The sequence below is a fragment of the Hypomesus transpacificus genome, chromosome 4 (assembly GCF_021917145.1).
Source record: "Hypomesus transpacificus isolate Combined female chromosome 4, fHypTra1, whole genome shotgun sequence".
Classification (NCBI taxonomy): domain Eukaryota; kingdom Metazoa; phylum Chordata; class Actinopteri; order Osmeriformes; family Osmeridae; genus Hypomesus; species Hypomesus transpacificus.
This window is the reverse complement of record NC_061063.1, coordinates 3946157-3961973: the sequence shown is the minus strand read 5'-3', so window position 1 is coordinate 3961973 and position 15817 is coordinate 3946157. Positions and strand designations below refer to the sequence as shown.

At 46.1% G+C, this 15817-nt stretch overlaps 1 protein-coding gene across 2 annotated transcripts in view; it reads left to right on the top strand.

Moving 5' to 3' along the window:
- trappc9 (trafficking protein particle complex subunit 9) overlaps window positions 1–15817 on the top strand; it is a 116836-nt gene that overhangs the window by 13776 nt on the left and 87243 nt on the right. For both annotated transcript variants that reach the window (XM_047018524.1, XM_047018523.1), the window contains 5 exons: window positions 2714–2840; window positions 3762–3907; window positions 10217–10302; window positions 13548–13674; window positions 14272–14404. In XM_047018524.1, the coding sequence (XP_046874480.1) occupies window positions 2714–2840; window positions 3762–3907; window positions 10217–10302; window positions 13548–13674; window positions 14272–14404 (619 nt within the window). The remainder of the gene's footprint in view (window positions 1–2713; window positions 2841–3761; window positions 3908–10216; window positions 10303–13547; window positions 13675–14271; window positions 14405–15817) is intronic.

Here is a 15817-nt window from a genome sequence, read left to right as displayed (position 1 = left end):
TGTAACTACAATTTAGTTACTAAGGGATTGGTATGTAGTTACATGTTAATATAAGGTGCCATGTGGCATCTAAAATACATTCTGAGAAACAGTTCCCCAATTTTTTGTCTAAACTCCTGTGCTTTCCACCAGCTCGTGTTTGATTGGCAGGGTTAGGGTTTCACAAAATAAGACAGATGAATGGCCGTCTCGCCAATGGCGATAGGCTGGGATATATTTGCTGTAACCTAATTGGCTGGAAAGTAGCAAAAATATGAAATCGATATCCCACTGGCACTGAACCGTCTGTGTTTTTAAACAACTCTCAAGAGGGCCTCATTAGCTTACACTACATGTTTACAGGGGACTGTACAACTTTTCTTTTCATTCTGGAAAAATCGTACCTACCTTTTAAAGTGTTGCCTATACTTTTTACATAGTCCGCTTCATGGATACATCTACAAGATGTGGTCACAGCGACTGAGACTACTGCCCTCCTCCATTATATAAAAGAGCCAGCACTCAACATTCATGATGGACATTACATCACCTCAGCCCACTCCTAAGTCTGCCGTCACCCACCCCATATTCAGTTGCCGCCGCCTCCAAAATATATACTATTCATATTTGATGTGACATTAATGTGTGTGTACTCTGTCAGCAGTGTGGCCATCAAACAGAGTTGGGCAGTTCATCTTCAGTGACACTTGCCGGCATTTCACCAATGTTTTATTGAGTCTGTTCCACTGTCAAAATGTATTTGAAGTCTTCGACTCTCTTCTGTCCTCAGAGTCTAAGTAGTGAGGCACCACCAAGGATATTAAAACATTTAGAAGTCACTGGAGGCCTCTACCAAACACTACTAGTCTGCTGCATTGGAAATGGGGAACGTCAAAATACTGCTAGAGAATGCTATTGAGGCCACTCAAAGACATGATCCAGACTGAGATGTTTAACACACAAGAGTGCATTTAAAATATCAGAGCCTCATTGAAGCTGTTATTGCTTTCCTTACTCGTCAATAAATTACTAGTTGGATTTGCAATCCCTGGATTATATGCAGTGGCTATCCGTTAGCAGCTTCTTGTTAAGGAATAATGAGCTCAAACTAAAGTTAGTTTTTATTGTATTTAGTTGTTTACATTTAGTTACATCTTCTGGTTTAATCTTTCAGGTGGTATGTTTCAGATCACTTATAACCCACTGATGGTAATCTGCATGCAAACACAGGACAACAATTAATTCAGAGGATACAGAAAAATTCTCTGAAATTTATAAGGGTGATGTAAACAGAAACTTGTCCTTTTTCTCTAGTAACCTCCTGTTGAAACTCCCTAAGTGTGAAAGTGAGTCAAAAAGATTCCCTACTGAGTTGGATAGCTTGGTACTGCTTCAGGGTAAGGGCAAGCAGGTGCCAAGCCACTTTGCTGAGAGAGAAACAGTTGGAGAGGGACATGGGGTATACAATGAAGCCTGGCAAATAGACCTGTGCAATCCAGTGAGCTTGAAAGATCCTGTTTACGGCATATCATCTTTAAATAAGAATCAATACTCTTCTTGCCCTTCAGAAGGCTGTCCTTAAATATTTTTTGAGTTTTTTTTTTTTTTGCAGTGCTGCTTCGGCTAGTTTATTTGCAGAGTAAAAATCCTACTCCTTGTTGGTTTAGGAATCATTGCAAATCAGTCACAAGGGGCAGACACCCTTCACCACAGTTGCCTTAAAAAGTTCTGATGAGCAATACACGCACAAACTCTTGTTCATTTGATACTTTTGTATGCGACACACAGTACGTCTGTTTGTTCGCCAACGAGTGCAGAATCTCCATCCGCTTCCTATCCCTTATGCGGTATGTGACTGGACTGGTAAGGGAGAAGGTAGAAGGAAAGAAAGTTGTTGCGACCGTCGTTTTGTCGAGAAAATATGCAGATGGGTGTTAAGATATCTGCAATATGTTTTTGTTTGTTGTTTCCCCAACAGCGAATCCATGTGGCTAGATAAGGTTGATAGGCCAGTTATGAATTCCCAGCTCTGCTTACGTTATCAAGCCACGTCTTGCTCTACTCTTTATCAGAAGCGTTTCATCCCACTTCTAGGACTTTCGCCCCCCCCTTCCATCTCCTGACTATTGACCTGTATTCGATGTTATCCTCCTTTTCGCAAACCCCTGGTAAATGTTAACACTTTTGAAGGCACGCATGAGCCTTCCTTCACGCGACGACACGTTTGCCTGGTGCTCGTCAGGATCGGGCTCCACATTCTGTCTGTCTCATGGCTCTCATGGATGCTGCTCTCGTCCGGACCAGGATGTCCTTTTTCGAAAAAAACAAGGGCTGTTCCTGAGACTGAATTCGGTCATCCCAACCCTGCCCGAGGTCTGAAGCCTGGGGGAGTAACTCAAAGAGACATGTTTGTTTGCAAGGAAAGCAGCGAGGCAGAGTGATGATACAGCAGGGCCGTAAACATTTTTATTGATCGCGCTGTAAAACTGAGTTTCTTTCTCACCTGGAGGCATGGAGATGGGCGAAGCCCAATGAATTAAGTGGAAGCTTATTAGCGCTCGCAAGTTTCGTGTCACATTCCAGTACTAACCCTTCAGGGTTTAAATGTCAACGGTATGGGCGTGGGGAAGGAAGGACCTGGAAAGTGTGACCCTTTTTTGACCCTTTTTTGACCCTTTTAATGCTTCTCTTTCCAACCATTTCTTCTTTCCATTCTTCTGCTCTTTGTCCACAGAGAAGAAAGAGGTCACTCAGAGTCTGGAGAACTACACCTCCAAGTGCCCAGGTGGGATGGAGGTCATCTCCCTCCCTGATGGACTCAAGCTTCCCCCGGTGCCTTTTACCAAGCTACCCATCGTCAGGTACGTCCCAGTACACTGGCCGTCAGCTTGTTGGTCAATAGTTCAGAGGTTGACCTGGGAAACGCTTTTGTCTGACCTGGTTGGCCAGGTTCTTGTACGGTTTGTTCTGATTGGCCCATGTAGTCATTCACCACAGGTATGTAGATGACTGCATTAAGTGCCACTGTGATTGGAGCGGTAAAGCAGTTGAGACATTGTCTTCTCTCAATTTTGTCAGGTAATTTTCATGATGGTGGATATTGATTTAAATCAAGACTCCAATCCCCGATTTTATAAAGGATCCTGAGAGCTGCATATTTGACATGCCAACAGAATTTAATATCTGTAGGCAATATTTGTATTTGTGTAAAACAGCCTATTACTTATTCATTTTCCTAGTCGTATTTCCTAACAAAAATGATTTACAGTATGTCAAAGGGGAGTCACATATCTAGCCTGGGGAATTGTTGCTTCAGCAGCACCAGTTACACTTCCCACCACATTCTACTCCTCAACCACTCCCCCCTCTCCCCTTCATCCTAGAGTCAGGATCGTTAGTAGGGCAGGTTATAGGGTGTGTCATCTGTAACTTCCCCCAGTGCGAGTGTGTGTGTTTGGAGAGAAATCCAACATGCTTATTAATGTCTACGCCTGGTGGCTAACAGGTTGAGATGCATAGCCACCCTGAGGTGATAAGCGCTCCACCAGCGCCACTCTCACCTCAGAGCACTGAGTCGGCTGATAGATGAACTGGAATCGCTACAATCCACCACCTCCCCTTCTCGGGGATTTATGTTCTGCCATACGATTGGCTCAGGCCTGGCCAGAATCCATCTCATCCTCTCAGGACCGTAATGGATACGGCCAGATGAAACTAACCCTTTTTCTCTGCCGCCCCTCCTTCCTCCCCCCCCCTCTTTCTCTTTTCTTCCACCCAAATAGATCAGTGAAGCTACTCAATCTGCCTGTCAGCCTGCGCCCCCACAAAGTAAAAGGCCTGCTGGGACAAAACATGTCCACTGCTAGCCCCTTTATCTACTCGCCCATCATCATGCACAACCGGGGAGAGGAGCGCTGCAAGAAGATAGGTGGGCACACACACATGCACAGATGGTCCTACAGGTAGTCATGTAACCCTATGTGTTGCAGTGTACTGAGCATAGCATGTCAATGTAAAGCTAGACCAGACATGCTAATTTGGCGTACTTAGCATGGAATCAAAAAGGCTTTTTAAAATCACATCATAGACTTGTCAGCACGTCTGACTAGCTCCATAATTACTGCGACCTCCGTGCGTTGGTCTCTATATAGCCTTCCCGGAATTCACTTGTTTCCATTTTGAAGGATCTTTAAAGCTCTCCAGTTTTGGCAGGCACTCGCTTCAGACAGATGGCTTTTCAGCATGAGCTGCCCTGACTTCTCATCGAAATCAGGGAGTGTGAGTGTGAATCCTGCGCTCCAGGCTTATCTACTCTACACTGCCAAATCAGATGAGTTTGACACAATGGCTGTTGTTTGAAGTTCATTTTCGGTGCTTTTCTCTATCCATACCCCTTCCATGTAGTCTACCAGTGTAGCTCTTAGCTGAGTTTATCTGTTTGGTTTTTCTTGGTGATATATTGTAAGCAACAGCACAGGGAGGGAGGGTGAACACATTATTCTGAAGTTTTTACTAAATATATTATTTATTTATTAGGTTTAAATGAGGAGGCCTCAGTCTTTTCTTGCCAAAAAGCTTTTAGTGTCTTTTAGTTGCATGCATATTTAATTCATCATAAAACTTGTGTATGAACACAAAAGTTAATCTTAATACAGATTGTCTGTTACTGTTGATTTATTCATGTCATTTCTTTGCTCTGAGCCAACCAGATTGACAGCCATGCCTCCATGGCAGACAGACAAACAAGCCAAGGAGAGAAAAGAGAAACAAATGACTTCTTAATGGGCAAAGTGTTGTCATCAGGATCAATTATTTATCACTTTAATGTTATGGTTTCCCCCATCTCTTATATCAGGCTGTTCTTGTAAACAAGGTACATTATCTTAACCGTCCCAGATCTGAATGAATGCCTTCTCCTAACAAATAACCCAACTGCCACTGTGGGGAAGATTTGTCACTCGGGGGCGAAAAGAAAAGCAACATGCTCAAGGCTAGGCCAGAGTGAGTCCCTCCTGTCCCGACAGGGAATCTGTGGGCTGTGATGAACTACTGCTCCTTTGCATCCCGTCTGTGCCACGTCCATTTCAGTGTTTTGTGGTTCCACGCCACCGTCAAAGGTATGCATACGAGTCAGCATGTGAGAGGGGCTGATCTGAGCCCGGGGAGAGGGAGCCAGCACAGTGCTGGGTGTCTGGAGGGGTGGCTGTCGGTAATGAGAGAGCCATGTTCTAGAATGAGGAGCATCACCTGACACACACACCTCAGACAACCATCCGAAGCCTCGATTATCTCCAGCGTAGGTCTCTGGTCTAGTCAAAACCTCAAGGGTCTGCCAGTGTGAACCTGCAACGTCAGTTTTGTATTTTTCTTTTTGGATTTAAGCACATTATGCGACACGCAGTGCAAATGTAATATCCAGAAGGTGGTCACCCCGCATTAAGAATGCAAAAGTAATTTCAACTTCACAGTCAACTGATGGAGGCCATTATGTGGGGCTGAAACTCGCAAGTTGCAACTACAGGGCTAGCAGGTAGACAGCACCCTTTGCTGAAATCCTAGCTGTGTTGCCGTGCAAGAGGCTCAGAGGCACTGAGGGGGCAAAACAACACACGGCTGAGTCAGAGTGGATTCAGCAACTATCTTCATTTGAACATGACTTAACTATCATCAAGAGAGCTTTGTTGGATTTCTTTCATCTGAACACATTATTGCTACCCATTACCTTGTCCGTAAACAATTCTTCCAAAACTGTCACTGTGTGAACTCTTTTACATACTTAATCGTCAGTGCTGGGCAGGCTGTGTGTGGTGATAACGCCAAGAAGCTTTCAGCGAATAATATTAGCTGTTAGTCAAATAAACAGTACCTTGGCATTCTCTTAGGCTATGCGTGGGCACTAATCTGCATTTAGTTGTCTTTTTACAGATGTATTTTTATTGTTTTAGTGAATCATGTCTTGATATGTTCCTAAAAGTTCAGTATGGAATCTTTAGAGCACCAACTCTACTCTGCCTCTGAGTCGACAGGCCACTAAAGGTGTTAAAACGGACTGTCTGTCATGGCGGCAGCATAGAGGCTGTATAGGGAGGCCAGAATGGAGAGGCTGTATGGGGAGGCTGCATGGAGGGGCCAGAATGGAGAGGCCAAAATGGAGAGGCTGTATGTAGAGGTTTATGGACGCGGCACAGAAGCAGTATGGAGGCATCATGCCTGTGGCAGACGTGCAACTGTGAACATGCATCTTTCACACACAGTCACAATCTCCCCACACTGAGCCCCATAGTATCTCTGCCACCGCAGCTGCGATCGCAGGAACATGACCCCAGTCAATACGCCCCAGCTCTCCCACCACCGCCTCACTTGGGATGGGAGCCACGTAAACCTGTGTGGAGCATCTCCTCTCCAAAGATCTATGGCTATCATCATTGGTCTATCTGCAGATGGGATTGTAATTGGATCATTGAGGGACCCTTTATTTATCCCAGCACTATCAGACTGAGGAGGAGTGGGTCTTTAGCCGACTAACCTCAAGAGTATCTTCAAAGCCTACAAGCTTTTAGGCCATTGAAACCGCTCACTGGCAATGTTCATGAGAGCTTTGGTTGTGGTTACTGTAGCATAGGACAACATTGGCACTCTCCGGCATTCTGTAAGCAGTACAACTGCAGGCCCTTGCCCTGGCTTCTATCCCTCACGTTTTGCTGATAAGGAATCAAAGTTAAAAGTATTCTGTTAGAAGAACCCAGGGGCTACATAGTGTGTGTGTGTGTGGTGTGTCAGGCTCCTCTTTGTGTCGATTTCCATAAAGCAGATTTATGCAGAACCATAAAACAGGGTGTTCTGTCAAAGGCGATTGTTTTTTCTATAATTGCTTTGATAGTAGGCTTTAGAGACTGCCAAATGTGCTGGTGTCCATCCACTTTGATGTGTCTTCCTGTGTCGGTGGTGTAGATAGGTATACAGATAGGTGTGTGCGAGTAGGATAGGTTTCCTGCATATTTATTCACTTTCTTGCACAGCGATTGGGTGGGGTTGGGGGAGTGGGGGTGGGGGTGGGGGATTGGGCCTCAGTGTCAGTCTATGATTAGACTCAAAGGTACTGTGCCTCTGTCTTGTACTCTATCACAACATCAGGCAGACTATTGAATAAGCTATATTGGATTTGATGGTTGCATTTCATTTGTTTTTGTTTTGAAAGCTGCGCCTTCCAGTTAAATTGGATGAATATATTTCCACACATTATCTAAAGGTAAACTGGCTCGGGACCCCATATTGTCTTTGGTTTGATATGACTGGCTCCCTTCATCTATAAAGATGAGATGAAACATAATGGATACCTCTGCTCCTGTTGGAATACAGCTAGCGTAATATGGAAGACTAATATGGAACATAAGACCTAGCGGAGGTGTGGATGCAGTGACTGTCATTGTGGTGTCTTGTCGTTTTAGCATTTCTGTCCATGCAGTCCAACCGATAAGAAAAATGTGCCTCTGACTAAATTGACTGAAAATATATCTTATTGGGAAACACTTGGGCGGAATAACAGGTGTGATTGGTGAATGGATGCCTTATCTACTCTAAGTGCACCTTGGGCAGAAGGCCTGCACTCTCTGTTTAAGAGAGCTGTTTTCTCAGGCTCTATGTGACTATGGATGTATTTCATTTTGGATAACAGTGGAAGATTGTGCCTCCTTGTTGGTATTTATCAATCAGTTGAAATATAAATGAGTCTGGAAATTGGCTAGGGGCAGGATGGTGTAAAAGGAATAGCCCAGTTGATTTACAGCATTAGCGCAGATTCTGTGCTGGGCCTTGATGACCGACACGTGGGGGAAATATCCCTCCACTTCTCCACTCAGTTTAGTGGTGTGTTTGGGCATGAGAGCCGGATTTGAGGGGTAAATAAGTCAAATGGCCAAAGTACCTCACTTGGCTTGTTATTAGAACAACAAGACACAATAAGGAGCCAAATGTTTTTCTTTATGGGCCTCTTCTCTTACCCCCATGCCTCCCAGACTATTTGCAGTTTAGGACATACGTAAACACAGCTTATAAAAAAAATGTACACAACAAACAGAATACACAAACTCCTCGATTTGGTTTTTATCATTTTTTGCCTCAAAGGTATTTGTTGATACGACTCTCAGCGCTGACTCAATTTTCCTCCTGTGAAGAGTGGACATTGCCACAAGCCCAGTAAAAGCACTCAGTGAACTGTGATCGAGACCAATCCTATAAAGCTGGCTATCGTTAGCCTGCAGATGGGCCTATTTCAAGGAAGTGCATCGTCATCCTCACACGAGTGTCAGATCTCGCTCTCCTGGTGCAGATGTGAGCTACTTTCGGAGGGGGGGGGGGGCAACAAAACACATTTTAATACACCACCAGGTCCACTGACATTTTACTGCTAATGAGAAATCTTTTGTACTACAGACACATCGTTTGATTATACAGGGTTTGATTCAGCTTGCTCTGGAATCTTCATGGAAATAAACACCTAGGATTATACATTTCCTGGTAGTTGATGGTAATTCTTTCTGATTGTCTCATAATTGGTTGGCTTTCAAAGGTGGGGTTCGGTGAAGCTTTGGAGGATGCTGACACTGTTAGATATTGCTGTGTGGACAGTTATGTGACCTGTGTTGACCGGAGTGTATGTGTTAGTGTTTGAGTGTGTGTGTCTGTGTGTATCCAGGTGTTTGAGTTTGTGTGTATTCAGGTTGAGTGTGTGTATCCAGGTGTTTGAGTGTGTGTTTGTGTGTATTTAGGTGTTTGTCCCACAAAGCCCAAGAGACACTGCCCTCCCACGAGACACTGCCTGTCTATTGGCCGACCTTTTACGACTTTTGGCAGGCGGATTTTGAAAGTTCTCTCACTGTGGGAACTTGGTAACAGTGAAGACGTTGTGTTCTTTTTTTCATATTTGTTCTAACATACAAGATGGATTGACACTACATTTACATTTAGACACTAAACAGGTGTTCAACCACGGCAATGTTTGTAATGTGTTTAGTCTTTGTTCGGCTAAACTCCTGTTTAGGTGTTCCAGTTCTGTGTGGATATTGGAAAATGTGATGATAATCATTCAGTATGTGAACCCTCCCAGTAAATCAGCAGACTCTGGAGGCTTTGTATTTCACATGGCTTCTTTAATTCCCAGCCATGATGGGAATGCATTATTCATGACATCACATTCCCTTTTACTGAGTACCCTTTGGTTCACAGCTGTCCTCTGTCAAGCGTTCAATAGCAGGCACAGTCAACATCTGCACCGCTGTTTTCAGCTCCGCCAGTCTCCCCACATGATCTGCAGAGCGAGTCGAGAACATTTGGACCAGACATGCCGTCTCCACGAACCCTGAGTCAAGTGCACGCCGTGCTCAGCTGACGGCGAGAGCTCTGACGCGGGCCTTCCACATCATTATTCAGGCCGAGGCTTCGAGGTGCCGGACCTTCACGGGCTCCGTGTGAAGTCTGGAGGGGCCACCTGAGGAGATGTGGACACAGAGGGCAACACAAATGAGGAAGCCGCCGCTCCGCTCACCTTCTCACAGGCATATTTCTCGTTTAATTGGCCGACCTGCGAGGACAGGCGTATGAGGCTGGGGTTGTGAGAGACCTCTCTTCGCAGCGGTTGGATTACATTCAGACCCTGTATTTTGACGAGGTGTTAATTTCCCATGGCACATGGCTGGAGTTTTGGATCTAACATAAATCCGCTGGCCCACCAGATCCCAAGCCAGGATTTGTTGAAACCGTTTACTGCAGTTAGAGCCCTTACTGTGAAGGGACCAGGAGAGGGGCTGCTCTCACTCTGATAGTCCTACCTGGGAACTGTGAGGGATGCATCTACCTGCATCGTTTTGCCCGGTGTGAGGCTGTTTTGGACTTCAGGAAGAAGGGTTGTGCTAACATGTCCTGTGTGCATAAGCATTAGTGTGTTCTGTCGCTAGCCCGTATTAAGAATCTGCTTAATTGACGTGAGTTGGGTTCAATAGAGTTGAAGTTCTAGATGTTTCCTGCGCATGAATTTAATTGGGCCTATCATCTCAATGTGTTTTATAAATGTCAACTGTTTTTTTGACGCTCGTACATTTCAGGATAATACATTCTAAAATAAAACATTCTAATTAAAGGAGAGTACATGTTACAAACTTGAGTCTTTTTCATGTCTTTGTGGCAGGGTCTTGAGTGTTGTGGTGTGACCTTTGTATCTCTGTCCTCTTTCAATTGTCAGATTTCCAGTGGGTTCAGGGCGATGTGTGTGAGGTGCAGCTGATGGTGTACAACCCTATGCCCTTTGAGCTGCGTGTAGAGAACATGGTGAGTGAACCACTAACAACCACCACCACAGCAGGATGTTGTCATGGAACATGATGCTGGACACTCTAGATCAGCACATATACCTACATCCACCTGTCCTTGGTTGTGTTCTTGAAGGTTTGTTGAATCAGTCAGAACACTTTTTAAATGGGTCATATACTGTAAATAGCATGAATAAGTTAGCAGCAATAACGGATTGTTGCTGTGTTGTATTTTCGACTTAAACTGCAACTATGTGAATGTTTAATATTGCCTATGCTTTCTCACTGACACCAGGATTGCATTACGCCAGTACATTTTTAGCTGCGATAATGCATTTGTAGTTATCTCTGATTACCTAATTAAAGCTCTCTAAAAGCCTTGCTTTGACACTTGCAATAATGAGCATATGGGCTAAGGAGCCGAAACTTCACCGGCACGAAGCACACTGTACAATAGCAGCACTACCCCCCGTGGTACCATTAGGTTTTATGGTGGTTTCACACACCATCTTGTTAGGGTAAGAAGGTAAGTAAGAGCCTGTTGTTCTGCCTGTCACCCTACCTGCCTGTCGGTCTCTATCTCACCATCTCTCCTAGTCTGACTGTTTTCCACAGAACAACTAGAAGCTTCCCCCCTCTCTTCCAGTTTGACACTTTTTCTCCCCCCCCCCATAACGGTAGAATTCAACGGCTCGGCCACACAGTGATGTTTTACAGATTGTCAAGTAGGGTGCTAGGTTTCAATACAGAGCCGTCATCAGATCCCTCACACTCAACAGAGACGGGCTCCCACTGTCCTGTAGGACTGCACACCGTCGCTAAGATTGGCTCTCAATTTGCTGTCTGACAACACCGATGTAGCCTTTAATTGGAGGCTTGAGAGCAAATTGCCGTGAAGGCTTGTGGCTGACGAGGAACAATGACGTGGGCTGGCTTTGCATTAGTGGGCCCTAATGTACTTGGACAGGTCTGGTTGGGTGATTTAGCTGCTTCGCATCGTGTCCGAACATCCCCTGGTGACATCCGCAGGTAGCCGTGACGACGAGCGGTTACGGACATCTGGGATGTGCCGCTGAACGGTGGGAGTAACTGTCAGTCGTTGACGTACATGTGTGTGTCAAAAACACACCTTCCTCACAGGGAGGATAAAGGATAAGGTCAAACGGCGGTGACAGAGAATTCCCCCTGTGGTTAGTGTGGGAGCCTGAAAATGAAATGCAGTACACACACACACACACGGAGGGATATCATTATGCCCTGCCCACCTGCAGGTCAATTGATCAGGACCCAGATGGAGGCTGTGCCCCCTGATGCAGCCTGGCAGCTGGCTACCTCAGGTGGCTCTGCAGTGATGGCGAGCCAGAGAGCAGCAGGCCAGGGTGACTCTCCACCCCAGACCTCTTGTCTTATGGCCCTGACGCCTGTGCCAGGCAGAGGGCCTGTGGCGTCCATACCACACACAGAGAGAAGGACGCTTGTCAGGCCAGAGATAGAGCTGCACCCGACTCCTGCGCGCTAAACAAGGGCACTTTCTGGTCTCCCGGGCACCAAGGTGACCTCGCGCTTGGGCAGACCTCCTTCTTAGTCTCCACACGAATGCAGCAGTAATACCCAGCTCTGCTGTTGTGCTTTATTGATTTTCTATTCAAGTAGTGCACTTATTCCCCTCACCCCCTTTCATTTTCACAGGGGTAGCCATCGGGTCCCCTCCTCCCCTGTCCATCCAAACAAAAAACAAACAACAATCTGACCTTGCCTCGGATCGCCCTGTTTTTATTGGTTTTCCTCCCAAGGTACAATTAATGTGTCTGTAAACAGTGACACTGATTGTGACTGTAGCTAAAACAACATCAAGCTATGTAATTAGTGTGACTGACTAATGTGACTGATACTCATTCTTTTTGGCTATTCCAGTCATTCATCAAACTGTTTTCAGGGATGAGAGATTTAAGCAATTCAGACTGATTTAAATCGTTTGATTCGCAGAAATGAGAAATTGGAATTAATCATCCATATTTTAGAAACTGATCTGTCTTAAGTGTTTTTCGGCCTGGTTTCAGTTTAGTTTAGAGCTCCACTGCTTTATACTTTGAGATCACACAGCTAAACCGCTGGTGATGTTTAGCTCTGAATCACAGTTGTCCGTGTGTGTGAATGCAATATTGATAGACTACAGTATGCCTCCATATGCTGCTGGTGTAATCAAAACACCACAACGAGCCAAAGGGAAATTCACTTTTGGAATTTTGCTACCAAACCTAACTGCCCTGAGACTTAAACAATGGTAGCTGTCAGCTACAGTATACATGCATAGAGACTGACTGTTATCAAAAGCAAACAGCTACTTAAACTTGTTTTAAAGCTGAATACAAACACAAGTTACTTCTGATAGATGAACTTGAGACAATTTGAAATCCGTTAAAGAGGTGTAATATCTCAGTAAAGCGATCTGCATAAAGTGACAAATCACAACCCTGAAGAGGTTCCCAGAGGTTTTGTCCCCCCTCCTCGCCTCCGTCTTCCACCACCTCCTGTGAGGTAATGTCTACTGCCTGAGATGGACGATTGATGCTATCCATGACGTCACCCCCCCCCCCCCCCCCCCCCTCCAGTGACCAGCTCCTAATGTAAACACATGGACACACCGCTATGATTTAGAGGAGACACGAGTACACGCTCAAAGTCACCCTAGTATTTCCAGCCCCAGTTGTCCGGTTGTACATACCCAGTGCCGCGGCACATGGGCCAACAGGAAGTTGAGCAATTGAATCCGCCCTTCCACCCCCTGTGGAGAAGCATCTAGGACTCATTTCCAATCACTGCGCTGGCAGACCCGATTCCAGCGGCACCGTTTTCTTTTTCCTCTCATGGTGTGAACGAGAGCAATTTTCTTCATGGAAAATGGGCCTGCACGCTGGGAGTGATTCCATCTCCAGGATATCATGGGTAGATTAGGATGATGGATTGTGTGAAGCAGTGGAGTTGCTTTTCTCTCCCCCCCCCCCCCCAGCACTGTGACCCACCAGGACCCAGTAACAGACAGCTCTGGGTGACATTAGTGCTCTCTCAGTGAATGCTCATTTGAGAAATGAGCACGTTGTCACTTGGGTTTCAATATGGTTTTCATGTTCAGCAGGTCAACCCTGTGACTTCCTGGCACAACGGCGTCATCTGTGCTTAGTGTGATTCCCCCCCCCCCCCCTCCCTCAGCCTGTTCCTGCCAAGTCTCATTCGTACTCACCTTTTTCTATTGTTGGTCTGAAGGGCTTGCTGACATCAGGTGTTGAATTTGAGTCTCTTCCTGCTGCCCTGTCCTTGCCTGCGGAGTCTGGTCTCTACCCCGTCACCCTGGTAGGGGTTCCCCGCACTGCAGGCAACATCACAGTCAATGGTGAGTCCAACAGACCGGAACCTTCAAAAAGCATTCACAGTGCTTACACATACATGGTAAGGATAGGCTATCCTCATCGCCGACCTTCAATTTGACCCTGAGGCTAGGCGTGACAGTACATTTTCTGGTCTGTCAATCTTGCAGCTTACAGGCATTACGAAACCCCACATTTCAGTGATCTGCGCAGTCATTTGGTAATATTCGCATGACAGTAATTGATTGCAATGTTGTCACCACGATTTAGACAAATGGCTTGATTGTCCATTCTCCGGAGACAGGCCTGGGTTAATCAGTAAAGAGAGGCTCATGTGACAGATTTCCTTCTATCCCTGTGGGGGGAATCTCAGCAGGAGTCCCCCCCCCCCACCCACTTCCATTTATATCCAGATGAATGGGTGCCCTTTATACCACCATTAGGCAGAAAGTGCTCTCTCAATATCTCAAAACTCTCCGTCTGTGGGTAGGAGTCATTTGAACATTTGTGAAATGGAAATGCGATAGTGCCCACCCCATTCTGTCTACCCCCCCTCCCCTCCCCCACACAAATGCCACCAATGAGATCTTGGTTCCCGTCTTCCCTGCTTGTGTCCTCTCCAGGGTACCACACGTCGGTGTTCGGGGTGACCAGTGACTGTCTGCTGGAGGCCCTGCCTAGTGTGAAGACCAGCGGCTGCCTGGTGGAGGTGGTGCCCTCCCTGCCTCGTCTGCAGCTTAGCACCTCCCTGCCCCGGTGAGACCACCCCCACTCCCACACCCAGCCCTCCACCTTGAACCCCTCCAGCCTTGAACCCCTCCAGCCTTGAACCCCTCCAGCCTTGAACCCCTCCTGCCTTGAACCCCTCCTGCCTTGAACCCCTCCAGCCTTGAACCCCTCCAGCCTTGAACCCCTCCACCCTTGAACCCCTCCAGCCTTGAACCCCTCCACCCTTGAACCCCTCCACCCTTGAACCCCTCCAGCCTTGAACCCCTCCAGCCTTGAACCCCTCCAGCCTTGAACCCCTCCAGCCTTGAACCCCTCCACCCTTGAACCCCTCCACCCTTGAACCCCTCCAGCCTTGAACCCCTCGCTCTAGTCTAACACACAGTGGTTCAGAGACTAGCGCAGCCAGGTTATTTTTATTTGATGATGGTGTTATTACCAAATACGAATGGTGCGACCGTACAAAAAGTACTTTGAGTTTTGTGAGGAGAAAGTCAGTGCGGACAAAAGCCAGGGGGCCTTCCCCCTCTGTGTAATTGCACAAGCCTTGCATTCCCAGTGTCACGACCCTCGGCCTGTGGCTGTAATCTACACAATCCACTAATGTCTCATCGGAGATGCTTGAAGATCCTCTCATTAATTCCAGGTCACAGGCAGCACTGTTCACTGGTAGCACAGCGACCCTCTGCACTTTTGTTCCCTCAGTCACGCAGACCGGCTTCAAGTCAGCCCTCGGTATCGGTCCCTTCAATTTCACTGCTCTGGAAATAACTGAGAATGCGCAGCTCTTTGTGGAGAGAGACTTTGGTCGAATGCCTGGGTGTATTATGAAGATGAGCCGGGGACAGGTGGTGTGTTTGTGTCTGATCATAGTCATCCCAGAATGAATACAAAGTCAGGTTTATTGAACCCTCCCCCAAAAAAAGAAAAAAAAGGGTGCTCCCAAAGGAGATGACAGAAAGACAGGTCAGAATTGTAAACAGCCAACTCCTCATTATGCTAATGATTTACAGGCTCTTAGTTTCCACTTGTCTGTCTGCTGTTGCGTTATATGACTTATCTGGTGTCGATGAGAGTTATACACCGGTGAGACGTTTTAATTGAGTTACACCTGGAGAAACTCTCATTGCTAAATTATTTAAATATATTTGACTTCCCAGTGAAAACATCCCTGACATTGTTTTACGTCACGCCCAATTAAACTTTTTTTTTTTAAACACCTTTTCTTCACTGCTCCGAAAGACATTATGATGTTTTACATTCCTGGGAACATCTTTTAGTCAAGCTTGTATGCAGCTCGATTATTGAATCAAGGTCAGAAGTAAAAGAAGGGGGTATGGGGGTGGGACTACCTGAGACTACACCCCATGAATACCTCAACATTTACCTCAAGGTTTTACTACCATTATTTAATTACAGCATTTACTACAAGTGTCATTGTAG